Here is a 20,581-nt window from a genome sequence, read left to right on the forward strand (position 1 = left end):
GTTTGAACTTAGAGCGCACACCGCGTTGCCAACTTAGTGTCTGCTAACTTATCGATATATCTACAAGTCTTAAATAAGTATGATTTCTGTCATTGACACTGTACGGTCACATTGCATGGCGGGCAATTCGTTTTTTATAACAAAAAGTAACATTCAATTTTGTATTTTGCTAACGGTACAATATTGATAAGTATTTATGAAAGCAATTATTTATAGTGCACACATAGATTTTAACAAGTGTGAGTTGGGTACAGCTAAAATTTACAGCCGACAACAGATTATGTTAGACATCGGTTAACAGTGCAGCTAACATGATGGAGATCAGCTTAACATTTACAGCGAGTTAGCAGTCCGTTTTGAGCAATAACATAATGCCAGCAGATCATTTGAGTAACAACAGCGAGGCCACTTAACATACTACGCTATCTAAATACTATTTTAGCATTAAACAGCAAATACGCAACAACAACGACAAGAATAACAACAAAACGAAACGGTACATCAAATGTATAATCGGCAGCCAACAAGTTGTTTGCTGTTGTGCTCTTGCTGTGATTCCAACTGACCGACAAATTCGTTTCTGCCCGTTCATTGCGAGAGACTGTGTCAAGTGTGAAGTGTAGATACGTGCGTGCATATTATTGTTTTTCAACTTCTTTTTTTTGTTTCTTTTGTTTTTGATTTGTGTGTTGTTTTTACGCTTGTTTCTTCTTGCATTGCATCGGCTTTTGTCGCCTGGCGGTCAAGAGACAGATACGTTTAATCCCAATCCAAATTCCATTCCGTTCGCGAACCGCGACTCATTTGGCAAGCAAGAGGAACACATAGACGGCGGAACGGGAGCGGCAACCTGCTGGTCGTGATAAAAAGCGCTGCGCTAGTATTCATGGGGCATGGAAATGAATCATTCTATTCGGCCCGACTCGTTCCCGTACTAAAATAAAATAAAAAAAGAAGAAGAATAAGAGAACGAGCGCCAATCATAAATAAATAAAGTGTATGTGCCCAACCTAAACGAAACGATAAGAGTAGTTACAAATACAACCCCGACTCCGACTCGGACCCGCACCCGGACTCGTACCCTCTACTCGCACCCGATCCAGTTCACGTTCCCGGATTTCCTATGCATCCACTGCATACCATTTATACCACAAATGTGCGCAACTAGTCGCAGTTGCAGTTGCGCGTAGGCTGTCGCTAATGTGGCCAATGAGTGCACTTCGTTTTTTTAATGTGTGAGTGCCTGCGTGTGTGTGAGTGCCGCGCACAGGTTGAACGATTTCGTGTTAAATGTGGGCCAACATCGACAACAAACAGCGACACAAATTTCGCATAATTGCATAGAAATTTACAGCTGTCCAGCGACAAAAGCGAAAGGTAAAAGTTAATATTTTCTTTATCTGGTATTAGGTTAATTTGCATAAATTGTTCATATGCTCATATGTATATGTAAGTATCTGTGTGTATAAGAAAAATAATAAAAAACATCTGAATGCGTGTTGAAGACAATAACAAAACAAAAACGAAAAAAAGAGGCAGCAAGCGTCACATTTTGCGTCTCTCTTTTGTTTTCATCTTCTATCTATCTCTCTCTCTCTCTCTCTTTGTCTGGCTCTTCTTCTGTCTGTTAACCTTTAGGCGGGCGCCTGCATCTTTGACAAACAATACACGTCTATCGGACTGCATGTGTTTGTGTGTGCGGATTTTCTGTTATGTGTGTCTGGTAATCCATTATCTAACTCTTAACAGTTGCTTAACACCCAAAAATGCTGAGCGAAGTGCATTCCAGTCAGCAATTGTCTGGCGCTCTCACAGCCAGTTTCGATTTCCACTTCACACGCAGTTGCTGCATTCACATGCACATACACACACACACACACATGTATATATATATATATATATATATATATATATATATATATATATATATATATATATATATATATATATGTATATATATATATATGCACGCACGCATACGTCTGTTATTGTCGTTGCTGTAACATTATCATTTTAGCACAAATTGTTGTTTTTGTGTCCAATAACTTATACATAACTGCTTATCGGTCCAATTCTGCAAAGGGAAACACAGAGAGATAATAACAGTGAGACATGGAGAGGGAGTGAGTGTGAGAGAGACAGAGAGGGAGGGAGGTAGAAATGTTAAACTTTAAACGGTGTCAGCCGTAATCGCTCGCCCTTTCTCTGTCACTCCTATATCAGCTGTGCAGCCAGCCATGGGTCGCACAGTGTCCACCTGTTGCTGCAAAATGGGACAGAACAGGCGCCGCTTTGGCCATGGGGCAAAATTCGCATTCGGATTCTTGTTCTCGTTCCTCTTGATGTTGTTGTTATTGCAGTTGAGTACGCGGTTTTTTAACGCTTTTAATTGTTTGGCAATTTAAACAATTATAAACATATTAAGTCTGATGCTGCTGTTGACGGCTGACACACATTCTACATGGTACATACAAACATACAAAAATACATGTATGTATGTGTATATGTATATATATGTGTGTGTTTCTGATGGCTTTTGTTGCTGTGTCAAATTGTTTTGCCCTTTGGCAAGTCTTAAGCGTTAAGCTCTCAGTTTGATAATCGCTTATTGATATTGTTAATTATAACGGTACACAATATGCACACATACAAATATAAGTGTGTTTGTGTCTAGTCTAAAGGATGTCTGTAAGCAGATATTATGACAGCTTATTGAGTGTCTGTCGAGGCAATCATATTTTGTCAACCTCTATGAAATGAGTGAAATGTTAACTGATGGAAAATTGTTAAAGCAAACAAAGAAGAAAGTTTTACAGTCAATGAATATTTGTATGTATGTGCGCACAGTATATTTCCATAATTTGCAAAGTACATTGGAATTCCTTTGTATCTTTTACATTTGAGATTGTGTTGTTATTGTAAATACAAATCGAGCAGCATTTACAGGGTATTTATATACAAACAAGTTGTCATTTTGTTAAGCTGCACAAGCGACTCGTTCAACTTTTCAACTTGTGCAAACAAAGCACATCCAGCCCCACAATTGCAGACAAAGACAGCAACAACAACGACAACATCGGTCTGAATGGCTGACAAGCCCAAAAACCAGATGGGTCAGCATTCGCGCGACACGTCGCCTTCAAGTGAACAGCGTATTGAAGCAGACACACTTACGCACACATATGCACATATGTATAAGCATGTATATGTATGCATGTCCAACAGTCTATGCAGTTGCATATCAGCTTTGTTATTCTTTGTCAGCTAATCAAGCAACGCATGCGCCCCCTTGATCTTTTTCTCTTCCTCTGTCTCGCTCTCACTCTCACTCCATTACTCACTTTGGCTCTGCTGGTCATTCGCTCTTTGAAGTGCATACAAATGTCGTAAGCGCATGCGCGTGTATAAATCAAATCAGAATCGTTAAATCTACGACAAAAATGTGGTTGAGCCACTTGGATGTATCGATTGGATCGATAGCAGCAATTATGAATCGAAAAGTATACAAATGCTTGCAATCGATACATTAAGAAATTATGTTCATGGCATGGCCTAGAGTAGGTTTAATGCAATATCAATGGTTCAATTTAGTAATGTAATGCTAGAGTATAAAATGCTTAGCTAATAATTGTGCAGCAGCATTGCATTGGAGCAATACGCAAATAAAAGCAAATTTATAATAATATAAAAGTCATTTTATTAACGCCTTCATGTAATATTTTGCAATTAATTAATAGATCTGCTTTATGATATATAATTATAATTTATATATAATTTAGCACTATAACAGTGGATCTAGTTGTCTAGCCCATTCTATTATTTCAGTGTATAAAATTATAAAGCTTGAACTAATGTATATATTAATGGCACTCTAGCATTCTAGTAGTATAACTGTATGACAGTGTAACAGTATAACAGTATAACAGTATAACTGTATAACAGTATAACTGTATAATAGTATAACTGTATAACAGTATAACAGTATAACAGTATAACAGTATAACAGTATAACAGTATAACAGTATAACAGTATAACAGTATAACAGTATAACAGTATAACAGTATAACAGTATAACAGTATAACAGTATAACAGTATAACAGTATAACAGTATAACAGTATAACAGTATAACTGTATAACAGTATAAAAGTATAACAGTAAATCAGTATAACAGCATAACATTCTAACAGTATAACATTCAAACCGTATAACAGTGTAACACAATGTTACACTAGAACACTATAAAAGTATCACAGTATCGCAGTATAAAAGTGTAACACTAGTAAAATCGAATGACGTTTCTTGCTTTGCTCCCTCATAGGCATTTAGGCCTGGTGCTAACGCAGCACATGTGTATAACTATTACAGTTAAGCCTCGCTCACCCTCTTCTTACCATATAGTTTTAATCACGTTCACATTCACATCCCATATCCAGTTGCTTGGTATGCAACTTGAACTCCTGCGGCATCAGCGTTTTTATTCTTGGCCGGACATGCCGGCAGATAAACACGAATGATATAAATACTCAGAAGTGACTAGCGCAAATGTTTATTCATTTATGTATGTTTGGCTTTACATACACACGTACGTACATATGCATGTGTCTACATGTATGTACATGTATCTACATAATTATAAGCCATGCGAGTGATTCACAATTGGCAACAGCGATACTATTATGCGACGATAACAACAACAATAACAACAACAAGAATAAACATCGCCAACAAGAGCAATCAAATGGAAGGGCAAGTGATTCATTCTCCACTACCCCACTCAGAGCGTAGACTGCTTTTTTTGTTGCTTAGATATCCCGTTCTCAGAGCCAGCGTCTACTAAAATCCAGTCTAAGCGGAGTAAGCTCCGCGGCGAAAAGCTGTTCGAAACTGTTCTCATTTAGCGAACGTTTCGGAACATGCGGAACCATGCTCAATTAGTTCCCATAATAATAATAAAGTTTTTATATGAAACTGCGAATTTCGCCAGAATATGACTAAGGGCTATTCAGAGTACATATATTGCTAATTCTGTGTGTCAATCAAACACAAATTGTTGGATGGCAGCTCGAATTGAAAAATGCATTTGCGAATACTATATAGAAGACTTTTCGCAGTTAGATCAGACAGTTTCGATGTACGAGATATATGTAAACATATGATATGATATAATAAACAAAAGTTTCAAGAATGAAATGATATATGTCCCATATTATAATTCACTTCATTATTACTGACATTGCAAAATATGAGCCAATAGTTCGCACCCGCCTCGGGATCCATGGATTTAATTTCTAAAATCTAAAATTTGATCTCTCATTCCTCAGTGTTGACTTTCTAGCTGCAAACGAGTTTTGTTTTCTCGCACTAATGAGTTTTTCGCTTACACTTGCGCATTTGTGTAAATAATTGAAATTTCTCAACCAATTTCGTTCAGTGTTCATATTTGAGTATTTGTTTATAATAAACAGTTGATAAGTTATAACAGTCGGCGGACTGAGCTGCCTTCTGGGCGCCTGGCTCTGTGAATGTCGCGCTGATAGCAAAGCTCTGATTATGTCGCAGTTTTTAGTATATTGTCGGCACAGCTTAAAGCTACAATCTGGGCAAATGTTATAAATAATATGTAAAGGGCAAGAGAGAAAGGTTATATCAAAATATATCAACTCGATGAGCCACGAGCGTGTTGAGTCTTTGCTTATCTTTAACTATTATTTAAAGAAAGTTGAACAATTATTATTGATAATTATGAGATATTGTTAGATAAATATATAGATATATAGATATATAGATATATAGATATATAGATATATAGATATATAGATATATAGATATATAGATATATAGATATATAGATATATAGATATATAGATATATAGATATATAGATATATAGATATATAGATATATAGATATATGAATATATAGATTATCATCTAGCTGTGACAAATATACATTTTCGCTAACAAATAAATCTTAATTCAATATTTAATTCGGGTAAACATGGGCAAATACATATGTACACAAAACTTGTAGTCTAAAATCACAAATTGAGATTATAGAGTCAAACAGTCAGATGGGAGGGGTTGCTAGACGAACAATGAGAAAAAAACATATTTTTTTAGTAAGTATTTTCGATTCATATTCAGATTGATAAATTATAAAATTTCATATGTTATGATATGGTGACATTGGTATATTTTAAATGATGGATTCTTCTTTCTATTCCAATAATATATTAGCAATATAAAAGCTATAATTCATTGATTTTACTTAATCTGGGAATTTAATCAGTATATAATACCAGACATCATACTCATATTAATACTTCTGATCGACTCAACACTGTAAGAGCTAAATACCTGAAAACATTTGCATATTTAACATATTTAAATATAGTTGATATATGCATATATGCATATATATAGATATGTTCTATGGATAAAGAGATTTATTCAAAAGTGAATTGCAAGCCGGTTCGGTTGAGAACTGTTCCCAGCTGTAGAGTAAAATGCAACGAAGAATGTATTCTGAGGGGTGTTTTGGAATACTTATTATGGGACATACATATGTATATATATCCCAATATACTCTTACAATATGCCTAAGCAGTCTTCGACTAAAACAACTTTCTACCAGACTTGCGATAATTGCAAGATAAGGAAATATTTTTGTTGCTTCAATTGTTCTGTTGTCTTTAGTCATTTGCTCACAGCTCTGCTACACATATACATGTTATATATAGCTCTGAAAATGGTGTATTATATATATTTATATATATATATATATTATGCACACTATGTATATTTGTATGAACTGAGACGAGCGTCATGTGAACTTGAACCACTTTAGTATGAGTCTCTTATGTATCCCGCCTTGGGCTGAATATTAACTTTCGTCACATATGCAAGGAATTTGATATGGCATTCGTCATTTGTCAGTCGGTGCAGAATTCGAAATGAGGTATACGAGAGAGCAGCCAGCCAATTGGTGTGAGTGCACACTAATAATGATATATCACAATTGTCTGGGGAGACCAACTTGGGAATGGTTAATGAATTTAACGAGCTGCCCATTCATGCCTTATTTGTGATTTATAATTGTCGCAATATCGTTGTCGTTCTCGTTGTTATCGCAAAACTATAAATGTAACATCATAGCTCCATGCGATACGCAGCCCATTCGACATGTATACGATATATGTATATATATGTTTATATACTCTGCAGACACATTGATTCATTGGGTCGTGAAACAATTGTCCAAAGCAGCTTTCCGATTAATCATCAGGCGCGCTTTATTCGATCGAGGGCGGAGCGGATGGGCCGATTGAATGAGATGACTACTCGTGCATAGGAATCGCTGCACAGTCTGAAGATGTCAATCGTTGTCAATCAGTTCCTTCGTCTGCCTCTTCCTGCCCGCCAGCATCTATGCAGATGGACGGCCATGTGCATGGTTCATACGTCCATTTATTCAACTTGCAGCAACAACAAGTTTATTAAACATTGTAAACAAAACCATTGAGCCAGATGCCCAACGCAACTTCCATTTGAAGTGCTGGCCACTTAAACAGCAACGGCAACATGAACTCTAGTTGCCTTCCCGAACTGGCAGTTGACAGTTGAGAGCTGGAGAGATCCAGAAATTAAATACCATCCATTAAATGGTTGATTGCAGGCCCTGGTACAAGAGGTGTTGATGAACTACAATGTCCGCCAATTATTGCAATCTCTCTAATCTATATGACCCTAGGCTGTGTGAATAAGTCCTATGAAACCTTCATATTCGAAGCGAGTCTCACTCGCCTCAGACATCTGTTAACTGCACACACTGTAATGCCTCGACTGTTAACCTGATGCTGTTAACCAAACTCTGTTAATCTAAGAATAACGCAATTCAAGTCGAATGCATTTCCTGATTGCTGTTTAGAATCACAAATGATTCATTGCATCTGCATAATGCAGTCATCCTACTATATCTGTGCCGCTTTGATTTCGATATATATATGTACATATATCGTATATATCTGTGTATATACGCTTGTGCAACTTAATGGCCACTCGCATTGGCTTTCTTTGTGAATTGGCCAAGTTAAAGTGTCATTAAAGACTCTTCTTTTTTGCAAAAAGAAACAGAGAGACAGAGAGAGAGAGAGAGAGTTGCTCTGCGAGGGGGAGAGCGAGATCAAAGAGGAAAGTGAAAGCCAAATGGACAATTAATGATGTCTATCGACTATCGACGGCGATTGTTGTGCTTCAAATTGGCCCATGTAGTGCTGGGGGAAACACGTGTCAGTCATTTTGCTCGAATGTTGTTTTTTTTTCTACTTTTATTTATCTTTATTGACCTGGCTTGCTGCTCTGTTGGCGTAGTGCACTAGGTGATACGTTCCACTCAGCCATTCAGATTTTGCTGGAAGTACTTACACACACATATGCGCTGTTAGCTAAGTGAACTTGGGTATACCCGGTACACTGTACCCTGTAGACATGAAAACTGATTCATCAATCAGCTCAAGAAATATCAAACAGATCAGAAAGCAACGTTCTGATTGAATTATCTGGGCATGCTATATCTACAGACGCTGGCTAGGAATAAATATGTTCTATATGAGATTGAAAGAGGAAGAGATTCAATATCTCTCTCTCTCTCTCGCTCTATCTTCTTCAGATATCAATTTGATCTGCTTTAGATTGTTTCAGTTGATTTGATTTGTCGCCAAATCTCATGCTCCTGTAATTAAAGACTCTTACGACAGGAATTTTCAATTTGCTCTGGCATATGTATATTTAAATATGCATGCTATATATAGCATATATATATATATAGATAAAGCAGCGATGTCTGTGCAATGTGGTTGCTGTTCGATTAAGTGCACTTTTATACTTGGGCATCCAGCAGATAATTGTATATATTTAGTTTGTCGTTTTTGCTGCTGCTGTTTGGAGCTTTATTGGTCACTTTGTCAGATTTCCTAGTATGATAATTTCCACTTAAATATGCAAAACTTAAACTACTTAAGAGATAAACTGCGTAAAGCAGTGCGTCTAATTGCTCAACTCGTACTCGAGTCGCCGTCGCGCCAGCGCTAGCCTCAGCAGACGCCGCTGCTCCAGCTGCTGCAGCTGCTGTTGGACGAGCAGACGATGCAGCAGCTCCACTTTCTCATAGGCCGTCGTCTTTGCCTGGCCGTGGTCGCGTGGGCGACGCAACTGCTCTTTGGTCTCGAGTGCCCTTGACTGCGGCTGCGGTTGCATCTTTGTCGTCGTTGCAGGAAAACTGAGCAATGTGTAGAGAAACTGGAATAGCAGACAGCACAGCAGGGTCCACAAATTGCACTGGCTAGCAAAGTGTTGCATGTTACTGCACTGACTCGATAGCGTTTAATGCGCTCCTGCCACAAATTAGAACCAACTTTTATATGCAGCAGGTAGGCAGATCAGGACAGACTGCTTGCCTGCAGCTCAGTTCTGACACAGGCAAAACCCAAAAGTTAAAAGCCATAAAAACGTAATTTTATAATAAATACCTGCGTTGCCTTTTACGAGCCCTAAAATAATCCCAAATTACAATTTGCAAATTTTCCCAAATACTTTCTTTTATTTTATATTATTTTATATTTATTTATATATTGCTGTAAATATATTTACTTACAATTATTATTTAATTTGATCACTTTGTGCTCAATAGTTTTTTTTTTAATAAATTTAATATATATTATTAAACATCTTAAATCAGATACACCTCAAGAGATGTAAATAACTGTAAATGAGACTTAACCCGCAGAATCAGCTAATAATGTATAACTTGCCAGGTGCTTAATATATATATATCTCAGAAAGAAAGAGAGAAAAAATAATATAGAATAACTAACTAGTTAATATAGATCTATATGGTTTCTACAGATCTTATATAGTTTTGTATTGTATTATAACTATATTTTATATATATATATAAGATCTGTATAAACTATATAGATCTATATTAACTAGTTATTATATCTACTATTATTATAATAATATTATATCTATATATATCTAAGATAGACATAGTCGACGATTCTCTAATAAGTACTTAGTCGACCAAAGACAGAGCCAGAGAATTATCGTGTAGTACATAAAGATAGGAACGCTGTAGTATACTTTATTAGCGATCATATAACTATATACATACATATACATATACACTTACATAGCATATACTTATTTATGATAGACGATAAAGTTAGTATCTTTAGCTTTTACAGATATATATATATATATATATATATATATATATATATATATATATATATATGAATAGATAGAGAGAGAGAGAGAGATAGAGTGAGAGAGAGACTAGGCTAAGCCCCTGGGCTGTTGAGTAAGTTTGCATAGTTTTTGATGTTTCCCAATATTGGAACCATCATTCCATTACTATATATGACCTATAATATTTTCACATTGATTCTGCGGTTTGTATGCCTCATCGGTCGAATCGGTGCAATTCCTTGGAATTACTATATAAATATGTATATATGTACTATATAGGTTGACTCTTGTATATATCAAATGTTGTGCTTATGCGAAACTCTTTTCGCTCTTTGCTTTGCTTTGCTTTTAGTCCTTGGTCATGGAACAGGCGGGCACGCAGACGCGTCCTGTGCCGGCGCCGCGTCGCCTCTACCCGGAGTTACGCGCCGCCAACTACGAGAATATCGAGATCAATGTGGGCAGCAATGCCAGCCGCAGCCCAGCGAACTGTAACAACAACAACAGTGCCAACAACAATGCCAACAACAACAACAACAACAACAACATCAACATCATCAGCAGCAATAGCAATAAGATGAAGCTAAACATTAACGCAGAGAATCTGCATGGCAGCTGCGCGGAGAAGAAGCTGCCGGCCAGCGGGCAGAGCAAACTAATACTGCAGGAGCAGAATGTGGAGCAGCCGATATACGGGCCAGATGCCAATGAGAATGTGCCCGCCGAGCCGTTATATGCCATGCCCATGCCGGCGCCCAGGCAGCGAGCACGGGCCGAGCTGCTACCGGAGATGACGGAGGAGATGGCCGAGCAGGGGAAGAAACAGGAGCAGCAGGCGCCAGCAGTGCCCTTGGTGATGCGAGCGGCACCACAGGTGCCATCAAAGCCGCTGAACATTGAGCAGGAGCGACGCAGGCCCGACCGCTGCTCCATCTCCAGCGAATTCTCAACGACGAGCGCCAGCGGTGCGAACGGCCAGCCGGAGAACGATTCACGCTACACATCCAGTGGGTCGCTGAACTTCAGCGAGAGCTCGCAGAGCAACAAGTTCAAGTCGCCGTCACCCGGGTACGTAGACGAGGGCGAGCAAGTGGCTGAAGATCAAGAGCAAGATCATGGGCGTGATCTTGAGGGCGATTACGAAACGAACACGGAAACAGAAACGGAGGCGGAGGCGGAGGCGGAGGCGGAGGCGGAGGCGGAGGCCGAACGCGCCGCCTCGTCCGATCAGTCGGAGCTATCCGCCAGCTGTGACGATGACAAGTAAAATTTTATCTACAATTTTCCATTTGTTCTTTATCTCTTCTCCTACGACTCTTTGGTGCCTTTCATCCTTTTTTGCTCATGGTATTTCCCATAATGTTTTTTACTTGACTCGCACCTGCCCCGTAACTCTAAGGTATTCCGATTCTCTAATTTCGTTTGCCAACTAACTTTTGGAACCGGTCTGGTACGTAACCCCGTAGAAACGCTAACCGAATCATCCAACATGGATGACAAACTACGTAGAAGATGCACCAGAAATCCTAAATAAAAAAAAAAACTGACCTTTGGTTATGGACTACATCACAATCGTGTAGAACTGAGTAGTTGACATTGAAAGCACTGTAAATTCATGATATACACTGACTGCCTGAAGATCTCTTAAGGTCTTACATAAATATGATATAAGATTGCTATTTGTACAAACTTAAGATCTGTTGGATCACTTTGCTAACAGCTCGAAACATTGTAAATTTGTATAGTTTGATTAACAAAATAATGAATACCAGTTAAGAATTAACATGCACTTTGACAAGCACTTTATAAACTAATCGAATCTTGGCTATTTCCACAAGATATTGAACTAGTATTAGTAGCAGTCCAACACGTAATTCAGTTTGGTCAGCTGGACAATTATGGTTAAAGCTGGATTCCTTTGATCGTTGCCGACTACGGTCTAACAGTCTCAACTGAGCAAATAAGCTTACAACTTCTCCAACGAAAGACTCTTGATTAATATATTCAATTCTGAAGTGTTCGAAATTTCTCTCAAAACAGAATTTGAAAAACTAAACTAAAACGCTCGGAAATGCAATTTGAATAACTTGAATTTGCTGGCATTCAGAATGTTTCTTTCATTAGTTTGCTTTGCTTTATTCAAATTGCATTGCGATCGATGGCATCATTTGAGCTCGGGTCATTGATCTGACAGCTCAAGGACCTCACTTAGTATAGGGTCCCACCTTTAGTTGGGCATGGCTAGACACAAGCGACAGCTGAAACTGTTTAAGGAATCACAATTCCAATTGCCCAAATCTGGTATCGCTGCACACTTGAGTACCTCTATGTGTGTGTGTGTGTGTGTGTGTGTGTGTGTGTGTGTGTGTGTGTAAGCATCTGCAGTCGATCTGCCTTGATGCAGGCACGCTTGATGCTCTATTGTGCGCTCTATTTATAGAATCCCCTGTGACTTTTGGAACTCCAACTTCCGCCGACGCATTAATCACGCTCCTGTCGGGCGCATCCAAAAATAGTCGCGCGCCGGTTGCCATTTCAAGATCAATGACAAACGATCTGTGGACTCGGTTCGATTTAGTTCCGCTTTTCGCTGCAGGCGCTGGAGTTTAGTTGGCGCTGAGCAGTTGGGCGCGAAGGTTCGACTTCCGTTGACTTGGCTATCGCCTAGGTTGTTAAATGGGACTAACTGTTTTTTTAGTTATCTTACTACTAACCCCAAATGGACTCTGGGCAACTTTGAGTGTTTCCACTGAATAACGCCACGAATTAATCTGAATTTATCGCAGAAATTTGCTTCGTTCGCTGGGCAACACCTCGAAGCTACTCGGCGAGGCGATTGGCGAGCGGGTGGCCTTCAAGGCAAAGGGCGCCAAGAAGCGTCTGGACAAGAATCTGAAGAGCTCCACGGAGGCCATAAGCAGTCTGAGCGCAGACGCCAGCAGCCGGCTGAAGCACGCCAGCAAACGTTTTGGCTCCAATTTCTCGCTGGGCAGGCGGGACAAGACAACGGACACTGGTGCCTTATCCGAGTTGGAGCAACAAATGGAGCTGGATCGACGCTGCACCATGCCCAACACGGACGTCTTCAACACGATACAGTTCAGCAGTCCGCTGCATCGCAATGCCGTCGGCGGTGGCCATACGGATCTCAGCGGCAGGAGTGGCGTCGTAGGCGTGCGATACGGCAAGCAAGCGTTTCCCAATGAGCAGGACTACGAGGTGCCCAAGTCAAAGCCGAAGCCCAAAATAAAGTCCAAGCCGCCCAGCTACGATGAGGCGCTGCGCGCTCGGCCCGCGCCACATCTGCCCATGGCCAAGAATCTAGCGCAGGAAGCCGCACAGCTTGTGCAGCTGCGCAATCCCCAACCGCAGCGCCAGTCCAGCAGTGGCGAGTCGACAGGCGAGGAGCTGCCCATGCCGACCTATCCGGCGCCGCGTCTCTCGCAACAGTTGGACGTAGTTCAGCCTCCGGCGCGGCATAAGCGTCGCAAGAACTATGAGAACATCCAACTGCGTCGACCCAATGTCGACTCGGCAGAGCTCCAGGAGCTCAATCGGGTGGCAGCTGTGGCCGAGCGCGAAGAATCGCTGCTCATTTCTGCCAACATCGCCGTCGAGGAGGCCCGTGCGCCCAAGCCCGAGCGCAGCGATTCGTGGCACTTCTATGGGGACGCCAATGAGCCCGACGCCGAGCCGGAGCCGCAGCCAGACCCGGAATGTGAGTTCTGCTCTTCACCGGAGCCACTGTATGCCAACCAGGAGGCCACCTATGGAAAGATCTTCGAGCTAGCCACCAGTAGCAGCAGCCGCAGTAAGGTGCTAACGCCACAAGTGGAGTTGGCCTGCATCAGCGAGGATGGGGAGTTGGATAGCAACGATGGGGCCGTAGGGGGCTGGTCGCCGCCGCAGCCGCCGCCGCCAGAGCTGATCGAGGAGTTCGATCCGCTGATGGGCAAATGCTCAACGCTGGCCCGCTCCACCAAGAGCAACGAGCTGCTGCTGCTCGAGCATCTGCTCGAGGAGGACACCTACGGCACCATCAAGCGCGAACAGGATGACGTGAGCATGTGCACCTCCGAGGAGGACGGACGCAGCGAAGCCCCAGCAGCGAATGGCAGTGCAGCAGCAACAACATCGGCTGCTGCAGCAGCAACTGCGGCACGCAACCAGCCGCAGATTGTGCACCAAAACGCGCAGCTGCTCAGCGACAGCATGGAGAATATGCTGGACGATGCGGACTCACTAGACATCTCGGAGATACGTGCCCGGCCCTACCTCAGTCGCCTCGAGGAGAAGCCAACGGCAAATCAGGCAACGGTTGATCTGGCAGCGCCATCGCGCAATCGCACCAATTGGTTTGTGGGCGACAAGTCGCAGACGCATATCGAGGGCGACAGCCCGCCAACCTACTTGGAGGCCATTGGGGGCGACGGCCTGCCCGTGTCCAGCTCGGCCACAGGCGCTGGCAGCTCTGAGTCGAAAAACACATTCGGCTCGCGCTTTCGGCAGACGATGAATGCCTTCTCGAATGTTAAGTTGCGCGTGGATGCCATGAAGCGGCGGGCAAGCTTCAAAGGCGCCGCCCAGCGGCAGTCGGACGTGAAGGTGGCTCTGCAGATGGTGCCCAGGCCGAGCCTGTCGCCGCTGCTGGTTCGCTACGAGGGGCCGTTGGCGCGCTTTCCGTCGGGCGTTGTCGAGGACATACTGAAGGAGATGCAGAACCGCAAGGCCATATTGCGGGATCGACAGTTCCAGACGTACCTCGACCAGGAGATGAAGACGCCCAAGGAGCTCATTCCACTGGACACCATCACGACGATACAGTGCGTCAGCAACAGCCGCGTAACCGACAGCGCGACGCATTTCTACTGCTTTGAGTTGACCACATCGCAGCCAAAGAACGGAGCCAGTGGCGTCGATGGCATGTCCTCCAATCCCAATCTCCTCATGACATCCAATGCCTGCGGCAATGTCAAGCAGCTGCGTGTCGCCCATCTCTATGGCGTTTGCAAAGAGTCCGAGCGCGGTGTCTGGATGCAAAAGATACTCGAGAGCCTCACGAACATTGTGCCCGTGAAGTACACCTGCCACTACTATCGCGCCGGCTGGTGCTACTTAAAGGTAAGCCCAGCCCAGCCCATTACCAATCCCAGCCAGCTAATCCATGGTTTGCCTTTGCAGAATTCCATCACCTCCGAGTGGAGCGGCACCTGGCTTGTGCTGCGCAAGAGTCAGCGTCGTCTCATCTTTGTCAGCGAATGCAATGGCAACGTAGAGAAAATGGACTTGAGAAAGGCGCGCTGCATAGGTGAGTTGCCTGAAGAATTCAGGAAAGACCACACTGACCATATCTCAGTAATATCATCTAAAGATAGGACAGAATTTTTGCCGCTAAAGCAGACAGCTTGAGGAAACTTCTTCTGCTTGGCTAAGAGACCCGAATCTGGCTAAGAGACCCGAATCTAGAATTACAATTTGAACTCAGGCAGCGAGCAGCCATCCAATGTTGTTCAATGGATAAGTGGCTAATGGTATTACCATGTCGATAAGATTGTGTTGCAGTTGGTTGAGCTGCAAAAGCCTCAACACACAAAAATGATTGATTTGGCAATGTTAGATAAAGTTCGCCGAGATAATAGATACATAGAAATAAACTTATAGACTTCGATAGCTGCCGGAACATATTTGCTTTATTTGTTAGCAGCGGCGGTGGCGGCGGAGCACAAAATTAACATCAATTAAAAAGACACAGCTTTTCGCCCTCTCACTTTAATGCGATATTCACCTCTCGCTCTTATCGTTTACAGTTCTGAAAGAGAACGATGAGTCGATTGACAATCTGCACGTGGAGAGCGGACCAATTCTGATGATCGACTGCCCGCCGTATGCTGTCTACATGATAATGAGCTCGGCACGCGAGACAAAGATCTGGCGACACATCATCCGGGAGGTGGCGCACAATAACGGCTTCTCGCTGGGCGATCAGCAGCTGACGCGCTACGACGTGCCCGTGATTGTAGACAAGTGCATCAACTTTGTGTACATTCATGGGTCCATGTCGGAGGGGATTTACCGCAAGTCTGGCTCGGAGAACTCCATGCACAAGCTGATGAGCGCCTTCCGTGCTGACGCCTTCAACGTGGAGATCACGCGCAACGAGTACAACGAACACGACGTGGCCAACGTGCTAAAGCGCTTCATGCGCGACCTGCCGGAAAGGCTGTTGGGCAAGCTGACGGACAGCTTTGTGTTCGTCACCGAGCTGGCTGTGGCCACCGAGAAGATACCCATCTACAAGGAGCTGCTCAGCCGCCTCAGCACCATTGAGCACGAGACGTTGCGCCGCATTGTTGGCCATTTGGTATTCATCAGCTCGCAGCAGAGCAAGAACAAGATGAGTGTTCAGAATCTGACCATGATATGGGGCCCAACGCTGCTGGCCAAGAAGGTAAGGCCATAGGTCTGCTCCTTTATGACTATGCCTAATATGCTATTTGCTTTCCACAGTGCGACGAGCTTATCTACTCCCAGAAAGAGGCCGATGTGCTCAGTGATCTGATTGTGCTTTACAAGAATCTGTTTCCCTGCGGAGCCGACGAAATGGTAATAGAGAAATCCACATCGAACCTATTTCTAGAAGCTTTCAACTATTCTATACACTGAGATTGACACAAAGTAGTCAATAGTCCGATGTGTCTGAACCTTCACGAAGTTAGGACTAGCATATGATACTATGATAGGTGGGCTGAAGCAAACTCCTCTTACAAAATATTCTGACCCGGCCTCTGTGATGCTTCCACAGATGCTTTCGAAGCAAAGCTGATAGTCAACCATTATGAATTATAGATAGGCGAGATTTTGTTAATTATTTTCTAAATTTGAAATCAAAAGTCTGAAGGAGTTGTTATTGAACTCATAGCTGTTCAAATGATAATACTGGCATACAGGCATATAGATATTTCAGTCCTGTTCTACAACTCAGTTTTTTCAATGGTTTTGCCTTTTAGAAAAAGGAACAAGCGATGTTAATGTGCCTACAAAAATACTATGCTGCCGCCGAGACACTAAAGGATGCTGTAAAGCAATCGGGTGACATCAAGATTTGGATAAGTCTCAATCCTAACCCGGACAATACCACAGAGGTGAGCTCAGAACTTGGTTAAAAACTTTAGTAAATCTGTCCTTTTGCTTGCAGGAGAAGACTCAGGTCAATGCCACAATTTCACCCACAAAGACCGCCTATGAGCTGTGCCGCGAGTACTCAGCCAAGATGGGCCTGGCAACGCATCAGTTGACGCTGTATGAGGTTATACTTAACGACAGCCTGGAACGGCCGCTGCACCACGACGCCAAGGTGTTCGATGTCATATTGAATTGGTCTTACTGGCCGGAGGAGGATCGCAAGCACAATTATCTGGTGGTGCGACCCATTGAGATGCTGCGCGAGGTGCAGCGCGCCATCAAGAATTTGGCAACGGTGACGCCTGGCAAGGAGCTGCGCTTCGCCGACTACCGCACCAAGTCCTTCAAGCCGCTGCAGTGCGAATTGCGCGATGGCAAAATTGTTGTCTCCAAAAAAGACAAAAACGACAAGACGAGCATTGTCCGAGAAATCTTTCTCCATAGCTCCACGGCGTACTTGGGATGCGAGCGCAAGCGCGACTTCCCCTGGAGCTGGGCCATCACGTTCGTGGAGCGCACGCAAGCGCAGATTATGCGGTAAATATAAATAAATTGAACTGTTCATTGATCTGACTATCACTGATCTGATCTGATTGCTCTTCTGCAGGTCACGCGATGCACCCTTCATTGGACACGTGCTGGCGGGCAGCGAGTGGGTCGATCGAACCATCTGGTATTCGAGCATTTGGTACTGTCTATACGGCGAAAACATACTGCCGCCCGCAGAGATTATCATCAAGTGAAACCCGAACAGCCAAGCATTCGCCAATTGCCAACCTAATCTGCCTGCACTAGCATTTAAATGATAGTCAGTCGAGCTTGCAATTTTCCATGTTCCCATTAGCTCTGCACTCTTTTGTGTGGCATACTTTTGGCTGCAGCATCGAGGGGCAATCCGCAGCTTTTGTTTGCTAATTTAACTATTATACAGTCCGCAAAGTATGCAATGCAAATGGTTCTGCAGAATTCACGTGAAATGGAATTTTCAAGCATGCCTGGAATATTTTTATTAAATTTTTTTTTGTACTATTTAAGCATAGTTTGCAATATCGCTTAGTACGTAAGCGCGTTATTTTGTAGATATTTGGAATTTATTTTAGCTACATACATAGGTACTTTTATACCAGCGAGCACATACATATGTTATGTATACACTCCGTCGCCGTATTTTTTATCTCTACTCAAATTCGATTTTTTCACAACGATCGCGATAGCAAATGTGCAAAACTTGTCAAAAGGAAGTTGTCATTTGTGTATTGCGAGGAATAAAAAGGATCTAATATAGACTAAATTTAGATAGTTTAATATGTGAGCATGCATTACTCCAAAATTGCTACCCACTGCGAATAGCCAGTCCCCATTTTACAACTATTCGGAGCTCGGCTTGTCGACATCCGCATTTAGATTAGCCTAACTCCTTCATCACATCTGTGTACTTATGAGTAATCTGCCAAATTCGAAATCTTTCTAAGAACTATGCCATTTATCTTCAACCTAGCTAGTTCTTTATGGATGCAGATGTGCCTATAGGACCTTCATCTATATAAGTGGCTCCTTAAAATAAATATAAACTGGCATTCAGTTTACTTCGCTCTTTCCAACCACAACCATATTCTTAATGCTACTCTTGATTATATGACTTTTTACCAATTATATATATATATATATTTATTTATGTGACTATCAAGACCATTCGGATTGTACGCACGCACTATAACCATATGGAAAGTACGAAAAAATCATATAATGCACCCAACATATTTAATTGCCAATGCAAGACGATATTATATGAAAATAAAAGCAAAAATTTTATCAAATACAATATTTAACTATTCTTTAAATCAAAAAAGAAACAGCAAATACTTGCGCAATCTACTTGATATGAAAAAGTAGACCTAAGGATGAGTCAGCTCAGAAGTTCTGTGAAAGACAATGGAATAATGGGCTATGACATAGAAACGACGGAATTATTATAGCCGGAAGCCACTGAGAATGGCAATTCAGGGTATATTGTTTTTGAGTTTGAGGCGTAGGAGACGCCATAAACTATATAAAAATTCTGGATCAATCAATTCTTGATGAAAAGCCAAGTTTATTCGTAGATATATTCGCCAAGCTACAGTCAAACCTATGTATATAAACCATATATAAAAATCGTTATTTTGACTTTATGGCGTCATTTGAATGTCCCGAAATCTTAAATTTACTGAGTACGTCTGTATTATAAATATATATTGGGATTTGGATACTTCTCCCCAAGATTTCATTGGATCTAGAATCATCTAGAAGAAAAGTAATTCAACAATTATTTTGCCAGCTTAGGGTATTTGCTAGTCGGGCACTCCGAAGCACTTCTAGGGCACTCTTACTTACACTCTTAATCGCCTTAAGATACTAGAGCTCATTGTAAGATTTAACCAAACACATTTCTGGAAAGCGAAAATTTCGGGCTGTGCCTATTGTGGGTCGGGTGTTCCAAGAGTTGGCAATGTATGAGCCATTGTTGAGTAAACAATTCAAGATGATTGCTGTGTCGCTGGAGGGTGCTAGAAGATCTTTCGAGATAGATGATGCGCTTATCGTAAACGGCCAATAAAAGAGGAAAATAAATATGAACTATAATAAAATATGGACTGTGACTATGCGACGCTATCACAAGCGAGAGCTGCCGTAAAGCCTATCCGGCTGACTGGCCGGGCGTGTGGCGCACATTATTTGCTTTTGGCCAAAAATAAAGCACTGCGCACAGTGTTTGCAATGGGCCATGGCCCACAATGCGCCAAGGTCAAGTCCCACAGGCGCACACGGCAGACGCGTGATGCGTGCAAACGGATCGACAGACTTGCCCGACATATGCGTGACACACACACACACACACACACATGCACATTGATATGTATTTTGCATTTGCATTGGGCCCACTTCCGTACAGGATGGCCTCGCTAGCGCCTACGCCGCCGGCATGCCGAGCGCGGGACATCTATTTGGGTGCCAAGCGAGACGACCATAAAATGTTGAGTGCGATTCGGATCGGAATTGGAATTAAAATTTTAACTGAAACTGAAACTGAAATTGAAATTGAAATTGACATCGAAATCAAACTCGCCATCGAAATCAGTCGCAATTAAATGCTAATGGCTCTGGCGCGTT

General features: G+C 42.2%; 2 protein-coding genes across 3 annotated transcripts; one reads left to right on the plus strand and one right to left on the minus strand.

Moving 5' to 3' along the window:
• Positions 1-403: 403 nt before the first annotated feature.
• On the plus strand, positions 404-19,227 carry LOC111604732. Of its 2 annotated transcripts, XM_030223667.1 has the most exons (10): positions 404-1,377; positions 10,602-11,376; positions 11,449-11,512; positions 13,036-15,370; positions 15,431-15,557; positions 16,057-16,697; positions 16,757-16,852; positions 17,257-17,391; positions 17,445-17,968; positions 18,039-19,227. In XM_030223667.1, the coding sequence occupies exons 2-10, from the start codon at positions 10,611-10,613 to the stop codon at positions 18,172-18,174; spliced, it is 4,824 nt and encodes a 1,607-aa protein (XP_030079527.1). In that variant the 5' UTR covers positions 404-1,377; positions 10,602-10,610; the 3' UTR covers positions 18,175-19,227. The 2 variants fall into 2 exon arrangements, with proteins under 2 accessions (XP_030079527.1, XP_023178671.2); XM_023322903.2 differs by lacking the exon at positions 11,449-11,512 and having other exon boundaries at positions 10,602-11,317.
• Positions 9,047-9,358, minus strand: LOC111604745. Its single transcript, XM_023322921.1, has one exon. It carries the CDS (start codon positions 9,356-9,358, stop codon positions 9,047-9,049), a length of 312 nt encoding a protein of 103 aa, XP_023178689.1.
• Positions 19,228-20,581: the final 1,354 nt, after the last annotated feature.

Source organism: Drosophila hydei, unplaced genomic scaffold (assembly GCF_003285905.1).
Source record: "Drosophila hydei strain 15085-1641.00,03,60 unplaced genomic scaffold, DhydRS2 tig00000250-arrow-arrow-pilon, whole genome shotgun sequence".
Taxonomy (NCBI): domain Eukaryota; kingdom Metazoa; phylum Arthropoda; class Insecta; order Diptera; family Drosophilidae; genus Drosophila; species Drosophila hydei.